Source organism: Propithecus coquereli, unplaced genomic scaffold, assembly GCF_000956105.1.
Source record: "Propithecus coquereli isolate 6110/MARCELLA unplaced genomic scaffold, Pcoq_1.0 Scaffold440, whole genome shotgun sequence".
Lineage (NCBI taxonomy): Eukaryota > Metazoa > Chordata > Mammalia > Primates > Indriidae > Propithecus > Propithecus coquereli.
The window spans coordinates 2,047,502-2,069,803 of NW_012150175.1; the positions used below are offsets into that span (position 1 = coordinate 2,047,502).

At 39.7% G+C, this 22,302-nt stretch overlaps 1 protein-coding gene across 1 annotated transcript in view; it reads right to left on the reverse strand.

Moving 5' to 3' along the window:
• ENTPD1 (ectonucleoside triphosphate diphosphohydrolase 1) overlaps window positions 1–22,302 on the reverse strand; it is a 122,535-nt gene that overhangs the window by 65,679 nt on the left and 34,554 nt on the right. Inside the window, exon 2 of the mRNA XM_012654462.1 lies at window positions 4,269–4,396. Within this exon, the coding sequence (XP_012509916.1) occupies window positions 4,269–4,396 (128 nt within the window). The remainder of the gene's footprint in view (window positions 1–4,268; window positions 4,397–22,302) is intronic.

The following is a 22,302-nucleotide window of genomic DNA, read 5'->3' on the forward strand; positions in this document are numbered from 1 at the left end:
CTCAAGTGTATCATGGATTTTGCCTCCTAGGCAGTCCTCTCTCCTTCCAGTTCTCCTCCGCAACGTCTTCCCGTGGAGTCTCCTGTAGTTCAGGCACCCTTCCTTCCGACCCTCACCCGATCTATGTTTCTCTTCTAGCTTATTTTTTTTCTCTTTCTTCTAAAATTCGTCTTTTTTGCAGAGACCTTCTGACTGGCGGCTTGTCTCATCCGCCATCTTGGCTCCTCCCCCTAGACCTGTGCTTTCTTATAGGTAATCAGTAGCTGGCTATTGAGCACTTAAAATGTAACTTGTCTGAATTGAGATAGTCTGTAAGTTTCAAATGGCACTGGAATTTGAAGATAGTATGAAAAAGGAATGTAAAATATCTCACTAATAATTCTTTATCTTGATGAAATGTTGAAATAATATTTTGGATATATTGGGTTACATAAAATATACTATTAAAATTAATTTTACTTCTTTCCTTCTACTTTTTTTTGAGACAGAGTCTCACTCTGTTGCCTGGAGTAGAGTGCCGTGGCGTCAGCCTAGCTCACAGCAACCTCAAACTCCTGGGCTCGAGCAATCCTACTGCCTCAGCCTCCCGAGTAGCTGGGACTACAGACATGCGCCACCATGCCCGGCTAATTTTTTCTATGTAGATTTTTAGTCGTCCAAATAATTTCTTTCTATTTTTAGTAGAGACGGGTCTCGCTCCTGCTCAGGCTGGTCTCGAACTCCTGACCTTGAGCGATCCACCCGCCTCGGCCTCCCAGAGTGCTAGGATTACAGGCGTGAGCCACTCCTTCTACTTTTTTAATGTGGCTTTTAGAAAATTTAATGTGTGGCTTGCATTATATTTCTTTTTCTTTTTTTAAACAGTACTTTGAGTTGCTGTTTTAATTGCATTATATTCTATTGGGCAGTGAAGTAGGTATCTGCTCAGAAAAGAGAGGTCCAGGTCTGATTACCGAACTGCTTTCTTGACATTTCCCTTTGGATGTCCAATACCCTCAACAATTCTTCAAAAACTGAACTGAAAATCTTCCCCTCCTTCCAAACTTCTGTTGGAGCCTCTTACTGGTCTCCTCCTACATGTGCTCTTATCCCCCTTTAATTCATTGAAGCCAGAGTGATCTTTGCAAAACACAAATCTGATCTCGTCACTAGCTTCCCACTACTCTGAGGATTAAAACTAAAATTCTCAACCTGTCTTGCAGGGCCCTGCATACACCACCTACCTCACAACTGTTATCTAACACACAGCCCACTCCTGCTCTCCAACCAGTTTCCAGGAGGTGTCCAACTACTTCCTGTTTCAAGACTCTTGCACTTGCTTTCCTTCTATCTGTAATACTCTTTACCCATCTCTTCCCCAACTAACTTCCAATTATCCTTCAGATATTATTGTTAATGTCATTTTTTCAGAGAAGACTTGTCTGGTCCCCAAAACTTTCATTTGGTGGCACTTTATCACAATTATAATTAATAATTTATGTTATCTATTAATTGTGTTTCCTTCCCCAGACAGTAAGCTCAGTTATATCTATTAATATATTGGCTTCCCAATTGGGTAGACCAGTGCCTAACACAGACATTTAATAAATACTTGTTGATACATAAATTTATGAAAAATGAATGAAGAACTACTGAATGAAGCATGGTCATAAAGTGATATCAGTATGTGTTTCTAAAACAAATGTACCAGGTACAAATATGCAAGTAGGTATTGTCTTTTAAATGGTTATTTTTGGAAGCAAATACATTTATTCCAACAAACTACTCAAAATAGTTTGGTAGCCTTATGATATTTGGGATGATCCTGGTACTAGTTTATAACTATGCAAGAAAAAAATAATCATTTTTTTGTTCCTTATTCTAGATTTTATAAAATGTTTTATCACATACCTTATTCATTACACTTAGTTTTGAATGATTTCAGAATTATTATCAAAGAGTATGCTCGAAAGTAGCAATGCCCAATAGAACTTTCTGCAGCAACTGAAATATTCTATGTCTGCACTGTCCAATATAGTAAACATCAGCCACATGTGGGTATTGAGCACTTGAAATACGGCTAGTGCAACTGAGGGACGGAAGTTTTAATTTTATTTAATTATAATTAACCTAAATTTAAAGATCAGCATTTGCTTAGTGGCTGTCAAATGGACAGCAGAGCTTAAAGCCATCACCAGATGACAAGTTTCTAAAATATTCTGCCCCCAGTGTATGCTAGGAATCTTATTAAAATTAGTATATAACCTCGACAAATGGCAGTTTGCATATATAAAATCATATCTTTGTGTAAAATAAATCAGTGGTATTATAAAGATTCACTTCAGAAGCCAGTGACTGTTCTTAAAATACTCATACTTTTCATTTAAAGAATGCCAAAGACTGGCTGGGCGCAGTGGCTCGCACCTGTAATTTTAGCACTCTGCGAGGCTGAGGCAGGAGGATCACTTGAGGTCAGGAGTTTGAGACCACCCTGAGCAAGAGAGAGACCTGGTCTCTGCTAAAAACAGAAAAAATTAGCTGGGCATGGTGGTGCGTGGCTACTCAGGAGGCCGAAGCAAGAGGATCTCTTGAGCCCAGGAGTTTAAGGTTGCAGTGAGCTATGACGATGCCACTGCACTCTAGCTGGGGCAACAGAGCAAGACTCTGTCTCAAAAAAAAAAAAAAGAAAGAAATTCCAAAGACCTTGTTCCATTGTGCCAAGCCAATATAACAACACAGAAGCACAACAGACTTGAAGAAGACCACTGTGAATGACGGAAGGTCATCCATGAACACAAGAATTCACTGGGAACACAGAGCTCAAGTGTATCATGGATTTTGCCTCCTAGGCAGTTGCCCTCTCCAATGATGCAATACTGAACATGTAAAAAGGTCAAATCAAGAAGGAAATCATGTATTTTTGGAACTGGTAAACAAATAGCAGAACCAAGATACCAACTGTGAGTGAAGTTTTGCCAAAAGAACAAACGTTACTCAACATTAAAAGGCAAGAGACCATTTACAATAAGATAGCATCAGCATCTGTTCTGACAAAGGGGCTATTGTACACAGCCCCACTGAGTTGAACTTGACAAAAGGACACTACCCACGCCTCCACTATACAGTAAATGATTTCGGTGGATGGCAAAAGCTTCAGAGGCCTGGCATTTGCATGCATCTTTCCAGGCTCACAGCTCACCATCTTCAAATACAAGAGAATATACTTCTACACATATATTCCAGGGCCTCTGTGGTCAAGTTAACTTCTGGATCTGTCACTGCCCACATGTACATATGTGCTCATTAGCATATTGGTATCATCTGGGCCCTTGTAGATTCGTTTACTGTAATTTCAGTGAAAGTTTAAAATGGTATATATTATTTTTACACCCACCCCCACAAGGCCTTTTGACACAGCCCCCTGCAACCGAGCACCCAAAAAATGGTATATTTATAATATAAATTTATATTTACTATGTGCTTTTTAATTAACAGTTTAGATAAAATAATAACCATATTACAAGATACTTGTGAGCTATTCATGTCTGAAATTTTATTTTGATGAATTGGAAAAAAAGCAGAAATATATCACAGAAAGTTAATGACTTTGATGATATTTAATGATACTAACTAATTTTTCAAATGTAAAAACTTCACAAGAAATCTGCCCATCCATGAATTCATTTTAAATGACCATACTTGACACACGTATGTGTTCTCTGGTTCTTTTTTATAGATTTTGTTGCTTTTTTAATATTTTAGGAGATAAGAACCCTGTCTTCTCTATAATCTTTGACTTCCAAAGTGCTTTATACAGAGCTGTCTAATAAATTGTATTATTTTGATGATAGTGACAATATTGGATAGAGAACAAAGAGTGTAATGTTTCACCCATAATGAAACAATGAATAAGAAGTACATATAGCACTAGAACATAGAATATTGACATAGTATAACACAGATCTAGATGAGGTAAATAAAACGTTCATCTCCGTTAGAGTATCAACAGATACTCTAATGAGTTTGCTGAATAATCATAAAGGCCATTATCTTCCTACCACTAATCAATTCAAGGCATTCCCTCTTGCAGAATGAGCATCTTTTCCGTTTTACTTCCCTAATCCAATGGATATTGACTTGTTCCTGGGCTGCTAGAACCTCAACTCCACCTGTATGCTCTGGTTTACCTTAACTCTCCTTCTCCTGCCCCACTCAGACCCTTTCTTACACACACACACACACACACACACACACACACACACACACACACACACAAGTATTTGACTTACCTTAGCATTTTCTGGCAATGGTTTGTTCTGAGTCAGCCCCACAGCAAGCAAAGCTATCACAGCTATGATAGAGGAGAAGCCAAGGATGGCCAAGATATTTCGGGAGCAAAATCTCTTCACCTCAGAACCTAAAACCAAAAACAGAAGAGAAAATATCAACAAGAAATCAACAAACATTAATTTTTCTCATCTTTCTGTCTGGTCTTATAAAGGCTATCTGGAAACATCAGAGAGATAAAAGCCAACCTTTATGAATGATGCACTTGCAAAGTAATTGGGAAATAATTCAAGAACAAAAGCATTTGTCTGTATTGTGACAAGACGAAGGCTGAGTTAGTGGCTACGGCAAGGAGAATGGACAAAACTAGGTCAGTGATCGGATATGGAATGAGGAGATGGAAGAGTCCCAAACTGGCAGTTTGCTTAATAGGTCATATAGATCTACCAAGGGACAAGAAACAAATAACAAAAAACAAGGACAACTGTCCTCATTTTTAAAATCTACCACAAAATGTTTAAGATGTTAAAAAGTATTAAGAATATATCATCAAACATTAAATCCTACCACACCATGAAATTTCCTGTCTTGACATACCCCTTGCATTTCAATCACCCTTATATAGTAAGCAACTAGTAATAGCCTGGAGGTTGAAGAGTTCTGAACATTTCAGATCATTATCCACATTACCTTATCTATTCTGTCCTTAGTCTTACTCTGTCACAGGACACAAAAAGCTCCAATAGCAGAATTATATAAAAGGAAAAAGTTGCTTTGATCATATATAAACCCGAATATATAGAGGAGGTAAGCAGGAAACAAAATGATTCCACCATTCCCTCCACTCTAACAACTCAATCTCTTCTTCCTCTCTCAACTCTCCAAACTATCCCCAAACTTTTTACTTAGGCTTTATAGAGGAAGGATAAGATAAAGTAACAAACAAGCATATGGAAATGAGATGGGTTTTCCTGAATAATTCGCACTTCTCTAATGACAGTGGGGATGGCGCAGAGGCAGGCGGGGGGAATCAAAACAGGGGAAAGAGGAGTCCAAGTCTCTCCCTTCTCTTTCCCTCTTGGTCAGTAGCAGCTTGCTGGGCACTGAAATGGGAGCTCCTCCTCAAGCTCTTGAGCAGAAGCTTAGACAATCTAAAGGACTGTAACTGTATATAGGTCTCCAGTCTGCCTAAACGCCTAGAATCTTGAACCAGTTTTTACCCATCAGACCAAACAGTACAAAACTTCCAAGAAAGAATTTTAGCAATACCATTATCTATTGCACTTCCACCCTTCTCCCTCCCCAAAAGAGCCTCCATTTTGTTCAGATGACTGAATCTCCCCCAAGCTTAGGGGAGAAAAGAAAAGAAGTACATAAATGAGTGATTTCCGGTCATGAATGAGAAGTGCCAAGAAGAAATTAAAACCAAGGAAGATGATAGGGTGACTTAGAGCAGAGTTGGGGATGAAGGGAAGGATTTTAGATTGAGGGTCGAGAAAGCATCTCTGAGAAGATAACATTTGATTGGAAACCCAGATGAGGAGAAAACACCAGCTAGGAGAAGGAGTAAGAACACTCCGGGAAGAAGGAACAGAAACTGCAAAAGCCCTGAGGTGGGAACCAGCTTGATGTGACTATAATTGTTCTCTCCTTTTCCTAATGAGAATATTTACTAACTCCTTATTTTCACTGAAGAGTTGGATGTATACTTTTCCACATTTGCCCAACTTTTGCAATGACATTCACACTACTAGAATATATTGAAGCCTCCCGTATTATTTCTTATTAAAGATACGATAAGGAAAAGAACTTACATCAGAGAGAAAGTTTAGGAATTTTGCATACAGTATTTTCAAAAGGTTTATTACAAAAAAAAAAATGGCTGTTTGTTTTTCATGTAATTAACTAGATTACCCAGACAGAAGTAATTAAAATGCTTTGTCCATGGACTACATGACAGGCAGTTTCAAAAGCCTTAATCACATGCAGGGAGCAGGACTCTTCTCAGGAAGTGGTGCTAGAGGTGGGGTGTCCAGGTTGACATCTTCAGGGTGTGCTCACAAAAAGGGAACCGCTTCAGTAACTGCCCCCTCTACTTGGGCCCCAAGAGCTCTTTCAGATCTCATGACTGCTACAGTCATGTTCTATTATCGAAAATTCACACTGACAGTTTTCCCCCTGAAAAGCCCTTCGTTTGCCTCACGGATAACAGAAGTGTGGTTTCTATAATACAATATGAAATGCTATTTCAAAAAACAATTTTAAGAAACAAGTTTACCAAAAATATACAATGGCAAAGTGTTGTGTTTTTTTTTTCGTTTGAATGGGCTCACTATACTGAAGAATTTAAGACTGCCACTTCCTTCCCATTTTTTTCTTTTCATGTGATAAGTGAGAGGGCTTTTCTGTTTAAAGTGAGAGAGCTAGGTAGTACTTTCAACTCTTCACTTGACAGAGAGACAAAATTGAAGAAAACTCAAGCTTTGAGTAAACGCAGACCGATTTCAAGCCAATTAGCTATGTTAGAAGCAAAAAAAAAATCTAGCTCTTTTGATTCTTATAGAAACAGCAATCATGACGTCCGGTTAGAATCCTATCAAAGTGAAAATCAAAATTCTTTAATTTTTCCTCAGTCAGAATGCTGCTCTACAGAGAAATCCTAGCATCTCTACTTCATGATACCAAAAATATATTATCCTAAAACTTTACTGCAATAATAAACACATTTAGGGTATTGACAAACATGGTGAATTTCAGACAAAAACAACAAAAGTTTTGCTTTGCAGATCCAGTGCAACCGACTAGATTCAAATTGTTTCCAATTTCTGATGGGTCACATCTGGACTAAGCTTAGCTTGCCATATACAGAACAAAACAGCAAATGTGGACAAGCACTGGCGAGTAAACATTGGAGGAGCTCCATGGTCCTTCCCGTGTTTACACAGCCCAGTGATGGAACAATCACTGAAGCTAACTCAGGAGACTGGTCCTAATTTGGCCTTGCCATTCCCCTGGTGTCAAAGTCTCCACACTATCTCTGCCACCTTCCTTGCTCTCCATCATGGAGTTCTTGGGGACACTTATTTAGGTTGTTCTCACACTCAAGAGTTTTAAGATCCTTTCTTGACTGGTTCATCCCAGGCCCTTTAGACTCACCTTCTTTTATAGTGATATCCAACCCCCTGTTCCAGTCATTGCTACCCATATCTGATCTTCAACAGCCTTTTCTGGTGACTCCTACCCTTCCTAATTCTTTTCCCTATCAAAACCTATCCTTCATGTAGCTGCAGCAATCTTCCATAATTGACATTCCTAAGGGTCTTCCTGATTAAGAACCTATAGTAGCTTCCTGCTGCCTGTCAGATGAAAGCTACATTGGTCTACGCAGACCTCTTAGCCCTTCCCACCTCACTGCTCCAATGAGCAGATCTGTTTGTGTCCAAGATCAGAATGCCTGACATTATCACCACTAAAATGTAGGCTCCCTGAGTGCCAGAACATTTTTTTTTGTCTTGTCCATTGCTATAACGCATGTTGAATGAATGAATGAATTCTAGATTCTCTGAATTTTTTTCTATGTGAGATTTCCTCCACTTGGAATTCCAATCCCCTCATTCTCCATCAAATCTTTTTCTTTGTCTTCTTCAAAATCAAGCTCAATAGGAGGCTATGTTCCCCTCCATATTCATCAAAGCTCAATTATTCCAGTAGTCCTCTCTACATTTGCTACCTCTAGACATTTTATAGTTTGAATCATTTCAGTTTGGGAGTTCTATAGTTGGACAGGGAGCTGTGCTTCATTCATTCTTTCAATTAGTCATTCAATAATTATTTTTTGAATGTATTATACTTTTATTATGTACTAAACCTGTCCTAGGCTCTGAGCTATAGTAGTAAACAAAACAGATTAATGTCCCCATCCTCATGGTGCTTATATTCTAGTTTGGGAGAAAAGACAATAAAGAAGATAAATAAGTAAAAATTATAGTTTGTTAGATAATTATAAGAGCTAAGAGAGGAAAAACAAGAAAGGTGAAGAGGAAGGATGGGGTGATTAGGAAGGGCCTCTCTGAGAAGGTGATCTTGATAACAGTCTAGGGAGCAGAGAGAAAGCATGCACAACTCTGAGGCAAGAGCACTTAAGGCAACTGGAACTGCACATGGAAAGGCCCTGCAGTCGGACAGTGCCTGGCCAGGAGGCCAGTGTGGTGGGAAGAGTGATGAGGGGAAAGTCGTAAGAGATGCTCAGAGGAGTTACAGGTTGCCTTGCTCAAAAGGCCTTGAAGGTCCTAGTGAGGGCTTTGCCTTATTCTGAGTGATCTGACTTATGTCTAAAGTCATTTGTATAATCTGTGCCCAGAACCTTAGGGGTGAACAAGGAACCAGCATGCTTGTTGAAGTCCCTGGAGAGTGAGGGTGTGGTCTTTTAGGGCAGCACACCCCTGCCTCTTGAGGTGATGAGGTGCTGAGGCTACTCCAGGGACATCAGACCACACAGCCAAGTGTGGACAGAGCCTGGCTCCATCAAAGCAGTGCTTGTGCCAAAATAGGGATAGGCAGATGCATCCAGGAAGAGTAAACACAGTCATATGAGGTGGTCTTCTCAATACCTTCTGGACTTCTTGGTGGCTCACCACTGGGAGTCTCTGGTGAGAGCATCATCAGGAAAGGTCACCAAACCAACAGTTACCAGGATCCATCAGCAGAAAGCCAAACTCCACAGACTTCTGGGGGATGGTTCAAGGGAGAGCAGAGTCCAGACAATCTTACCTTTGCTTAGACTCTTTAAGCCTCAATTTCTCCATGTTCAAAATGGGAGTCATAATAGTACCTACTTCACAGGGTTGCTATGTAAGTTTCAATAAGCTAATAATACCTAATAGGCTACACTTGCAGAGCTCTTACTGTATTCCAGATTCTACTCTTAGTACTTTAAAAATAGCCACTAGTTTACCCTCATTACCATCCTGTGAGGTAGATGTACTATTACTAACATCTGTATAAAATCTGTATTAGTTTCCCAGGGCTGTCACAACAAATAACCATAAACTTGATGGCTTAAAACAACAGAAACTTATTCTTTCATAGTTCTGGAGGCCAGAACTCTAAAAATAAAGGTGTTGGCAAGGCCATGCTCCCTTCAAAGGCACTGGAAGAGATTCCTTTCTTGCCTTTTCTAGCTTCTGGTGGTTCTTGGCATTCCTTGGGTTGTGGCTGCATCACTCCAATTTCTGCCTCTGTCGTCATATGACCTTTTCCCCTGTGTCTCTGTGGGTCAAATTTCCTTCTTTCTCTTACAAGGACCCAGTCATTGGATTTTGTGGTTACCCTAAATCCAGGGTGGTTTCATCTCAAGATCCTTAATTAATTACATCTGCAAAGACCCTACTGTATTTCCAAATAAAGTCACATTCACAGGTACTATTATTAATATTGTCATTGTTATTGTCACCTTACAGATGAGTAAACTGAGACACAGATAGGTTAAATAACTTTGCCCAAAGTTACACAGATACAAATATTGGGCTAGGAATTAAACACAGGAGTTCTGGCTCTAGAGTCCAGGCTTTTTTTATTATTCATTTATTTTTTTAATTGCTAGCTTTATTAAACCTTGTTTTGTTTACTCTACTTTTTTTTTCAGAATATTATGGGGGTACTAACACTTTGGTTACATAAATTGCCTTTGCACCGCCCGAGTCAGAGCTACAGGCATGCCCATCCCTCAGACAGCATGCACCCTGCACCCATTAGGTGTGAATTCACCCATCCCCACCTCCCCCCCAACCCACTCAACACCCAATGAATGTTACTTCCCTATATGCACATAAGTGTTGATTGATTAGTACCAATTTAATGGTGAGTACATGTGGTGCTTGTTTTTCCATTCTTGTGATACTTCACTTAGAAGAATGGGCTCCAGCTCTAACCGGGATAATACAAGAGGTAGTTCACCACTTTTTTTTTTTATGGTTGAGTAGTTAGAGTCCAGGCTTTTAACCACCACCCTACCCTACACCACACAACTGAGGCTTATACAGTGCCTGGAGCATGTTACTAATACTGTATGTGGGAGCCAGAAATAAAAAGTGACTGACAATGAAGATTTAGCTGGAGAAGCTGTGTGGACTATTCTCACAGGAGTCTTTGATTCCCAATCCCCTAAGCTTACAGTTAACTGGCAGAGGCCTGAGATTTTGATTCTCAGGGAAGTTAAGGGACTTGTCCAAAGTCATATGTCTTACAAATGGCAGGTGAGGGATTTGATCCAAGTCTCTCAACTCCACTCCCATGCCTTCAACCACTGCCCTACATTAGAGATGTATGGAAATTACTCAGCTCCATTCTTTCTTAGTTGATCCAATGCAAAAGAATTTGTCCAAAATTCTATTCAAATGGAAAGGTCTTATTCTATTTCATAACTCTGCATATCTCTCCAATTAATCAATCCAGGGTCAAAGTTGGAGGATAAAGCAGTTTAATTTAGTGGGTTTTTTTTTCCTGCCTGTGTTTGTACTGCCTGAAGTCAGTACAAATGTCAATAAAAACACAAATGCTAAAGATGAACTACAGGGCCTCAGTGATGACCAGTTAGTTAAAGGGCAAAGGAAGAAGGAAGGAAAATAAGATAATAAGATGGACATTGGGTTGGGAGACATAGGCAAGAAGATACAGCCAGGGAATAAGAAGGAACAGAAGGGGTGTGGGTGAGAATAGAAAGGTAGAGAGACAAGGTAATTGAGTAAATAACCCATGTCCTGTTCCACTGATCTCTTAAACCACAGATCTCAGAAGAAGTTATGGCTTTTTTAAAATTATCTTTTATTCCCCCCCCACAAAAAAAAGTAGGACTGAAAGCTCAGCCAAGGGAATTACCAACTTTGGCAGTCTTACAGGTGTAAGGGTTTGTGTGTTTGAGATTGCTTGTCTTAGGCTGTTTTTATTGGCATTATAAATCATGATACAATTGTAAATTAACAAGATAATTTAGTAGTTAGAGGACAGAATTTTTACACTATGTACCACACTTATACAGAAAAAAAAAACAGTTTTCAAAAAAATACAAATAAAGGCAATTTATACAGGGAAAATCAGAATACTAGAAAACAACCCAAAATGGATGGGAAAAACAGAGTCCAAAGCAAGTTCCTGTAAAGAAGAATAAAATGAATAAACCTTTGGTGAGACTGTACCACTGCCCAAGAGAAGGCACCAAAAATATCAGGATTAAAATGTTAAAGAGAGAGCAATCGAGAGCTGGAAATATTTTTAAAATGATGACATTGTGATTACCTATGCCAATAAATTTGGAAGGTTAGGGAACGCGGGACAATTCCTAGAAGACTTAACCTACCACAAAAGATATTAGAATTGTGGAAAGTCATAAATGTGCGATGCACCCCATGATGAAAGTGAACAGTGCCCCAAGTCGTTACACAGGGAAGTTCCAGCAGAATTTCCAACGAATGCTGCAAGGATGAAGTTTGCCAAATACACTACATATGAAATATATCTACAAACCACATTGATGGATAAGTAAAAAGAGCATTTTATTAACCAGATAATTAGGTTAGCACAACCTTGAGGACAAAATGTAATACAGATTTTATGAAAAGTCTGATGATAAGACTATGTATGTTATGAACCTTGTGAAAAATAGTTGATACAAAATAATAAATACGAATTCTACATTATGTAAAAAGATTCAACCAACAGATCAAGAGAATTCTGCAAATATGCAAGGTGAATTTAATGTAAACTTTATCTATACGATTAACCACAGTAGGAGATTAAAGGAGAAAATCAATAATCGCTTCAACAGATATATAAAATTATGTGATAAAATTCAACACATATGAATGGTTAAAATTTTAATTATGTAGCAATAGAAAGGCTTTACATGGCTAAAAGAAACGTATCTATGATGTCAATAGTATCATATTAATGGTTACAAATTGAAAGATTTTCCTTTAAGATTGGATATGAGTAAATGTATCTGCTCTCATAAGTTCTAATCCTCATGTTTTTCAGCAGTGTCATTGTAAAGAAAGAAAGTAAAATTTATAATAATTGGAAAAAAAACTTTTTGAAATTTTAATTAATCAGTTATTCTCAGTTCACAGCTCCTTAGCTAGAAAAGGAGTGCATTTATCTTAACAAAGTAGCTTGATACTGAGTGGACCCCTCAGAGGCTCAGCTTTGGGTGCAAACCGTGGAGATGGGGGTTGGGGTGCAGAACAAGCTCTTCCTGCGAATCAGATTCTGCTAACCCCAGGCTCCCCATGCACAGTACTTTTTGTGCTGTGTGCTCTTCTCAGACTAGTAGCACATAACTGACTTTGCACTTGGTTGTGCCTGACTCTAAAAATGTTAATGATTGCAAAAATCAAATGCCAGCAGAGGCTCTGTGTGTGGGAATAAGGAAGAAAAGGAGTTCCCTTCTCTTGCTCTTCTCCTTACTTCCTCCCACAACACTATCCACACACTCTTCACCCACACCCCTTCTGGCCTCCCCTGAATTCTTTTGCCCATAGATTGCATTGAGAATAATAGGCCTTTGTGGTCAGAGTGGAATCCCATGTTTAGGGGTAGGATTGGCAGGGAGGAGGGGTGTTTCCGGCAAAGTGATGTCACTGAGACCGCAGACAGGAATTCCCTGTGTCCTAGCCAAAAGGCATTAACAATCTGGTGTATTGATGGTCTCTGCAATAAGCACATTGCTTCCACTAAGTGAATCTCCTTCCACATCTAAAATTGAAAAATCGTGCCCTGGAGACTCCACCCTTTCTCAGAGCAGCTGCATTTGTCAACATGCCTTGGTTATTTGCAGATGGTGAGAAAGACTGAGAAAATCTGTACTGGCCATGCATTATAATGTGGGGTAATAGAGGAACTGGGATGAACTGACTCGAGGGTGGATAGCCTTATAATCCCCTATCTTCTATACCTTGCATTAATAAATTCATTTCAATCTCCCCATTTTTGTACCATTGAGGTATAAAATTTGGAAGCTACATAAAAATATTACTGTAGAAAAATATGCTATAAACAAAGTAAAAAATGACAAACTGGGAAAAATGTTTACAATAACTATGAGATAGTTGGTTTCCCTAATATACAAGTCACTAAAAATCATTAAGAACATGATCAACTCACCTAATAGGAAAATAGGCGAAGAATATGAATAAGCAATTCAACGAAAAAGAAATACATATTCCCAACATATTAAATGTATTCTAACTACCCTTAAAGAAATGTAAATGACAAAATGATGAGATTCCTTTTATCACTTATCAGGATAGCAAAGTGTTTAAACATCTGATAAGTACATGATAGTCACTACACACTTACTAATATGGCCAAAATTTTTAAAATACTGACATTATGAAATGTTGGTAAGGATGTGGAGCAACTGGAACTCTTGAACGTTGTTGGTGGGGATGCAAAATGGCACAGACACTTTGGAAAAGTGTTGGGGAGTTTCCTATGGAGTTAAATATACACTTACAATAAAACCAGGTAATCCCACTCTTAGATGTTTACCTGAAAAAAGTGAAGACCTACATCCACCCAAAAATCTGTACCTAAATATTTCTAACAGCTTTATTCATAATCACCAAAAACTTAAAACAATCCAAATGTCCATCAGCTACTGAATGTACACAGATTGGGATACTACCATACAATGGAATTCTACTCAGCAATTAAAAAGGAATAAACTACTGATAAATGTAACAACATTGATGAATCTCAAAAACATTATACTAAGTGAAAGAAGCCAGACTCAAAGGCTATATACTGTATGATTTCATTGATATAATATTCTAGAAAAGACAAAAATGAGAACAGAAATTAGATCATTGGGCAAAGGCTCTGGGTGGGGACAGAGGACTGACTGCAAAGGGCCACAAGGGAACTTTTAGAAACGATGTAAATACTCTACATCTTGATTGTTGTGGTGGTTAGATGACTTTATATATCTGTTAAAAGTTCATAGAACTGTATGCCTAAAAATGGTGAATTTTACTGTAAATTTAATAAAGAAATTATACATATTGACAAGGATGTGAAAAAACAGATGTTTCTTGTATGTTAGTGGGAGTAAAAATTTTTGCAACCTCTTTGGTGGGAGACAATTTAAAAATATCTATCAAAGAGTAATACATATATATCCTTTGACTTGAGAAATCTACTTCGAGAAATTTAACCTGGTGATATGTTCATGAATGTATGAAAAGATGCATGTATGGGGTGTTCAGTGCAGCATTGCTTGTAATAGCAAAAGACTAAAAATGACTAAAGGTCCCTCAATTGGGGTCCAAATATATAAGTTCTACTGCATCCATAATGCATAATACTATGCAGACATGAAAAAGGCTGCGCTAGATCTATGAATGTTGATGCAAACTGTCTTTGAAACATTTCATTATGTAAAAAGCAAGATATGTAACAATGTATACAGTATGTTTCTATTGAGTAAAGACATAGACATCTCTGGAAGGATGTAGATGAATCTATTAACAGTAGTAGCTTTTTGGGAAGGGTCTGGGGCTCTATAGTGGGAGTATGTGCCAGAGTTCCCCAAGACCAGACCACCCCAAGTTTGATAATTCACTAGGAGGACTCACAGGACTCTGCATATTTGTCATCATACTCATGGCTAAGATTTATTACAGTGAAAGGATATGAAGCAAAATCACCTTCATAGAAGAAAGATGAGAAATGCATCAGACTAAGTCTCAGGGAACCCAGGCACAAGCTTCCAAGGGCGTTCTCCTGCTGAAATCACATAGGATGTGCTTAATTCTCCCAGCAATGAATTGTAACAACAAGTGTGAAATGTCTACCAGGGAAGCTCACAGGAGTCCCAGTGCCCAGGGCTTTCACTGGGGGCCAGTCACACAGGCATCTTCCATCCAGCACACTCCAATGCGCCAGACTCCCAGAAGGCAAACAGGTGCCCAGCACAAACCGCACTTCCTGCACAAAATAATCCAGGCACAGCAAGCAATTTAAAATCCTTAAATAGAAATTTCTGAAAACTCAAAGGCTTTGAGTTGAAGGGGAAAAATTTACAAAGGGTTTCCGATTTGGAGTAAGGTGGCAATGATAGGAGCTGTGAAGGTGGGCATTGGGTACATGGGAAGTTGTGCATTGGTTTGATGTTGACTTTGATGACTCTGTCCACTCTAGCATCCACTCTAGAACCCTGCTTGCCACTCACTGACCTGATTCATCCAAGGAGACACCTCTGCATTCTTTCCTTCCGGACCAGTGTCATTTCCGAACTCTTTGGGCAGAATTGAAAGTTCTTACCTGACTAGACTTTGGGTAGATTCATAGCTCTACTTGGCACATTACCTCAGGCACCTCTGGTGTTATGCATCAGTTTAAGAGGGAATGTTCCTCTTGGATAAGATATGGTCAAGGTTGTAAATGCTCATGGTAACTCTGTCACAGATCATCTGGTATCTAACCAGCTGGCTCTCTCTTTAACCATCAACACAGAGTAACTGCAATTTAGATATGTAAGAACTCAATCTTAAATTGATTAGTATCTACTCTTATCAAGAATGTGACAGATATGGCTGATATTTCAAAGTGACAATATAAGGGTCCCTTAGATTTCTTTCTAAGCATATTTTCTGTACCCATTTAGTGAAGAGGAAGGCAGAAGGGGTTAGAGAAAGGTCCCTGAACATTGGAGACAGGAGTGTCCTCCAAAAACAAATCCAGTAAGAGCAACGTATAACAGACCAATACATAACACATGAGAGTAGCTTTTACCAAAATCATCCACACTTAAAAGAAAAGTGCATTCAGTCTTGTGGCTTAAGTATTTCCTCAAATTCAGAGTATGACCAAGAAATGTTCTACTCGATTTTGTACCCTGGATGAAGAAAGAATATGTGAATATGTTGGGCGTGGGATCACTTGGAGTAAAAAGCCAACTAAGGGCTCGGTGCAGTGGCTCATGCCTGTAATCCTAACACCCTGAAAGGCCAAGGCAGGAGGATGGCTTGAGGTCAGGAATTCGAGACCAGCCAGAGACTGTCTCTACTAAAAATAGAAAAAATTAGCCAGGCATGGTGGTGCATGCCTGTAGTCCCAGCTACTCGGGAGGCTGAGGCAGGAGGATCGCTTGAGCCCAGGAGTTTGAGCTTACTGTGAGCTAGACTGACACCACAGCACTCTAGCCCAGGAGACAGAGCAAGACACTGTCTCAAAAAAAAAAAAAAAAGGCAACTAAAAGAATTTGTCAGTGTATCTCCAGCATGGTCTGGGGGGAGAAAGTACCTTGGCCTGTGTACTCGAATATGCCATTTCCCTGAAAGTCCTTTTCCCATAATGATACGTAATGCCCCCTCTAAGTTAATCACACTAACTCCCCCACCCTGATTTCCTGTTCAGCAAGCTGTCTTGCCATGTCAATTTTTTTTTTATTTCAGGATATTATGGGGGTACAAACATTTGGTTATACATTATGACTTTGCCACATCCCAACCATGATTTGAGACATGACCTTTCCCCCACTACAATGCTCACTGCATCCATTAGTTGTGAGTTTACCCACCCCCAACCCCCCTACCCCCAAAGAATATTACTTCTGTGTGAGCACCTTAGTGCTCAGACAGATCAGTGCCAGTTTGGTAAAAAATGAGCTGATCGTTGTTAATCAATAAATAGGTATTATGCCTTAAATACCCATCTTTTGCATGTTTGGTTTCACAGGATTCTCATTCTTTTTATTCCATGAGGTGAAATAGATCGTCCCTAAAAAACCTGGGCTCCCTGTAGAAGGCAGAGGCAATATGGAGATCACTGGAACCACATGTACAGCACAATCCATGTACTTCTTGATGACACCAGGCAATCGCTTTCTCATTTACTCAGACTCACAGAAATAGGATGGGCACAGCCACACAAGCAAGGCCAATTCAGACAACAGTAATTCCACTGGCTTTTTCTCCTTTGGAATTACAATAATGTTCTGAGTGAAGGAAAAATTGCCTCTACTTTAACAAAAGCTCCGGATACCACACTGAAGAAAACATTTATTACTGTACTGGTAAATGACTGGTAAAATAGTTGAAATTCTTTATAGAGGTTCCTAAAAACCCAAAGACTCTGGGGAACACATGAGTTAAAGGGGAAAATTTTACTCTACCTTCTGGGAAATCTTTGTTACCTAGAACTGACCTCTAGGAACGATTTAGTGGACCCAACTTTAGGGATGGGATAGTTAGTAAAGATAATATTGAACCTACCCTCCATCCATTCTCTCGGGATTGGGTGGGGTGAAGCCTCTTCCTCTCTTCTTAGAGCTTTATTTATAGTGATGATTTATTCCACTTCTCTCATCTTCAGTTCTCACCCTCCAGCATCCCCCGAGAGCTGATCCATGCCACTCCAGTTCTAATAACTTGATTTCCTCTTTTTTTTCCTCCTCTTACTATGTTCATTTTTAAACTCTATCCCCCACACACTACCCACTTGCTCAAAAACCCTGCATCTTGTTTCTGCCCCCTGATTCCACGAAAACTGTTCACACAAATATCACCAAAACTTCCTAGTGCCAAATCCAACAGACACATTTCAGTATTTACATTTCCCGTAGAATTTAACTCTTGACTTTACTACTTAAACTCTCTCCTTTTTTGCCTCCCATGACACTAGGCTCTTCTAGAACCCTTCTACTTCTCTGGCCCCTACTTTGCTGACTCCTCTTTTGCCCCATGCCTTTTAAATATGAATGATCCACAGTGTTCCATCTTGGGATCTTGGTTCATCCCATTTTATATACATACACCCAACTGAATAGTGATGACTCCCTAATCTATTATCTATTGGGATGACTTCTTAATCTCTGTGAGGATAACTCCCTAATCTCTATAGGGATGACATCCTCATCTCTATGATGACAACTCCCTAGTTTTTATGGCCATGATTCCCTGATCTGTATTTCCAACCCAGGACTTTCTCTTGAGCTCCTGATTCATAATGCTAGGCACCTACTGGGCATATCTATCTGCTGCTTAGATGTTCCACAACCAAATTTACCTATGTCTAAAATTTAACTTTTTTCCTCTCTAAATTAATCTTTCTGCATTATCTGCTCAATAAATGTCACCATCTTCCCCCCTAGTCTCCTTAGATTCCTTCTTCTCCCTCCAAACTCGAAGTTTTATTGATTCTATACAGTAAGTATCTCTCAAATCCATTCATTTCTCTTTATTTCTTCCCTAGACATCTAAAACAGCTTCTGTAGGTGCCTCTCTACCTCTAGGCTTCTCTCTTTCCACACATCATCTACTTTGAAGCTAACATGGTCATCCTAAATATGCAAAAACCTCATTATGTGGCCCGACCAATGTGAATTCCTTCAATGATGCCCATGCTGCTCAAAAGCCAATCTCTTTAGGAAAAATTTTAAGGCCAAGCTAACCATCCAGCCACACAGGTGTAGAATAAGGTGTTAGGTTCTAAATGGGGCCTACTTTTTCATATCCTCATGCCTTGTAAAATGTTCCTACTTCTTTCTTCCACCTGAAACAGTCTTCTTTCCTCTCTTCTTTATCTAACTAACTCTACCTTATAAGGAAATTGAGGCTCAGGATAATCAGTTTTATGGGTCACTGATTCCATAAAGTCTTCCTGAAAGCCTCTTGGCCCTTCTCTAATGATGGACCAAATACCCTCCTTTGCATCCCTCTCTTAGCACCCCTCCCACCTGTGTCAAGTCTCCCACTGAACCTTGAGAACAGGGTGTACCTCCCCAGAGCCCAACGAAGGGTCTTCCCTATAGCAGTGTTCCATATGTGAGTTGAATAGGGGAGACTGACTTAAATTTTTAGTACACAGTGTTTTCCATCAAAAAGGGGGGGGGGATTTATATCACTATTTCAAATGCATTTTAACGTCTCGACTCTCTGGTTCTATTTTAAGTGAGCTTCCAGGCAACCTCAACTTCAGTTTGCATGTTTTGTAGGAAGCAAGGGGACAGATGTTTGGGCAATAAATCCAAAATCTGGATCCCAGAGCTTAGTCATAAACTCCATGGGATTTTTTTTTTCACAAATTACCAAGAATAACAGACTCAAATGCCATGTTTATAATTGAAGGAAATACTTAACTGGTCATTCCTTAGCAAACATAGTTAACTCTATATTGTATCTGAGAATCAGTCATTCTGATTCAGGAGAGGCAGTATGATTAGGTAATAATGCATCTTCTTCTGTGAAATGGAATCTTGACCCTGCCTCTTACCAGCTGTGTGACTTACACAAGTTACTTAAACTTTCTCCTTTCTTTTTCTTTCTTCTTCTTCTTTTTTTTTAACCCCTAGAGACAGAGTCTCCCTGTGTTGCCCAGGCTGGTCTCAAACTCGTCACCTCAAGAGATCCTCCCACCTCAGCCTCCTGAGTAGCTGAGATTACAGGCATGAGCCACCGTGCCCAGCTAAGTTACTTAACCTTTATAAATCTTCATTTTCCAGACTAAAATTTTAAACACATCACTTACTTTGGTAAGTTGATGTGAAAATGTAGTGAGTGCTATATGAAAATAGTGATTAGAGTGATCCCACCTGGCCCTGTAGCCTCAGTTATGGTTCATATGTGGAAAATACCCTATATGTAGTCTATACATATGTACCGTTGACCTTTCAGCTTGAATGCCTCGCAAGCACTTCAAACCTATTCTGCCCAGACAGAATTCATGCTTCTCCCTTCCCTCCACACCTGCTCCTCCTCCAGCTTTCCACAGCTGAACATTCACAGCTCCGTGAACAGCTCCACCACTCACTCAGTTACTGATACCAAGAACAGTGGCATCACCCTCTATTCCTTGCTCACCCTCGTCCTTCACATCCAGGCAACCCACTCACTCAGCAAATGTTCCTGAGACCTTGTGCCAAGTCCTAGGATTCTAGCTGTCAAAGATTCTGAAATTCATGCACCCCTCTCCATCACTCTGCTGCCTTCTTACTCCAACCACCACCACCTCCCACAGCAGGCCCCTAACTAGTCTCCCTGTATCCACTCATGCCTCTCACCCATCTGCTTTCCTACTGCAGCCAGAGTGATCTTTTCAAAGTATTTATATGATCATCTACCAGTTACTTAGAACACTTCATAGGTTCCCATTACTCTCAGAATAAAGAACAGAGTCCTTTATGTAGCCCAGGTCCTACATGTTCTGGTGCCTTCCTGGGTGTCCAGGCTTTCTTCTCCCCATATTTCCTTTACTCTTTGCCCCCTTTCAGCCCTTACTTCACCATGCTGTTTCTGGTACAGGGCCCTAGCACAATGTATTTGCTTTTTCTGGAACATTCTCCTCCTACCCTCACTGCTTAGCTATTTTCTATTCAGCCTTCAGATCCCAGCTCAAAGTCACTTGCTCAAGGATGCCTCATAAACCCCTCCCTTGAACTCCATGCTATTAATAGCTGGTGTCCTTCACAGCAATCTGAAATTTTTCTTCATAGTACTTAGGGGTATTATAATGAATTGTCTACAGGTGTAAGTCTTTCACCAGACCAGTCCTTCTCAATTCTGGCTTTACATTAGATTCACTGGAGAATTTTGTAAAAATACCAACTCTGGGGTCCCACCTCAAAGCAATTAAATCATAATCACTGGGGGTAGGGCCTGGGTCCTGGCATTATCTAATGGCTCCCTAGTGCATCTAACATGTAGTGAGCGTTGGGAACCAGTGGTTAGGAGGGCAAGGGCCATGTCTGCTTATCCATGACTTTATCCCTAGTGCTGGGCACACAGCAGCATCTGCACAGAGTAGGCACTCAATAAATGGTCGCTGTAGTTACAGTTGTGGTTGTCGTCTACATAATTAGGATTAAGAAGATCATTAAGCTGTATGACTTTTTTTTCACATTTTTGGCCTCTGTGATTCTTTGCCACAGAACTCTAAGAAAATAAAATCGTAGCAGCCAAATCATCTTTTTAAAATTCACTGAGTTCCTACTTTCCTGTCAACATAAAGCTTCAATTAGGGATTAACCAGAACATACTAGACATAATGTTTTAGCAAAAAGTCGTATTTCCAAGATGAAACAAAATACAGCATATTAAAAAATCCAATTCATATTATACAATTCCTTTTTATGTAGGTATATATTAGTAATTACAGTCATTTCAATAGTGATTTTCTAATTTTGTAATGACAAGAATGACTCAGATTAACTACTGCTACATTATTCTGATTCTATTTGTTTTTACTCCTCTCTGTCACTTTTTCTCTCCTGTCACATGACCTATCTTACCAAGTAAGTGTCAGACCCACTCCCCACAGTGGCTCAGTGGTTAGGACTAAAGTTTCTTCTGCTTGCAGTTTTCCTGTTCAGCCCTGTGTCAGAAGCAGGCCTTGGACAACTTCTCCTTTAGAGGACATAGTTCCTCTAATCCAGTTCTCAACTGTAAACCTGTATCAGAATCATGTGGAAAGCTTGTTAAAACACAAATTGCTGGACCCCATCCTCAGAGTTTCTGATTCAGTAAGTCTGAGGTGAGGCCAGAGAAGCTGTATTTCCAACGAGTTTCCAGGTGATGCTGCCGCTGCTGGTCCAGGGACCACACTTTAGGAGCACAACTGCTTTAGTTCATTATGCACAGTAACTACGTCCTAGTTAATGGCTGGTATGGGAGAGAGAGAGAGAGAGAAGTGCAGTTGTGAGGCCTTTCAGGGGACAGTGGGTGAAGACTACTCAGTTTATCCCTTATATTTAAAGTGCAACCTTGGGCCTTTTCCCCATAATTTCAGGGGAATTTCTCTATGCTATTTTTGTAAACAACACAACATATCCCATCCATACTTCTCCTTTTATAAAAGATATTGTATGTGGAGGCAGCATGCCTCCAGTCTATTCTTTATTAGGCAATTCCCTCAGTCACCACTAGCCTGCTTTTTTTTTTTTATTTCAGCATATTATGGGGTACAGATGTTTACGTTACGTGTGTTGCCCTTGGTTCCCACCCTCCCAAGTCCGTGTTTCAAATATGTCCATCCTTCAGGTAGTGC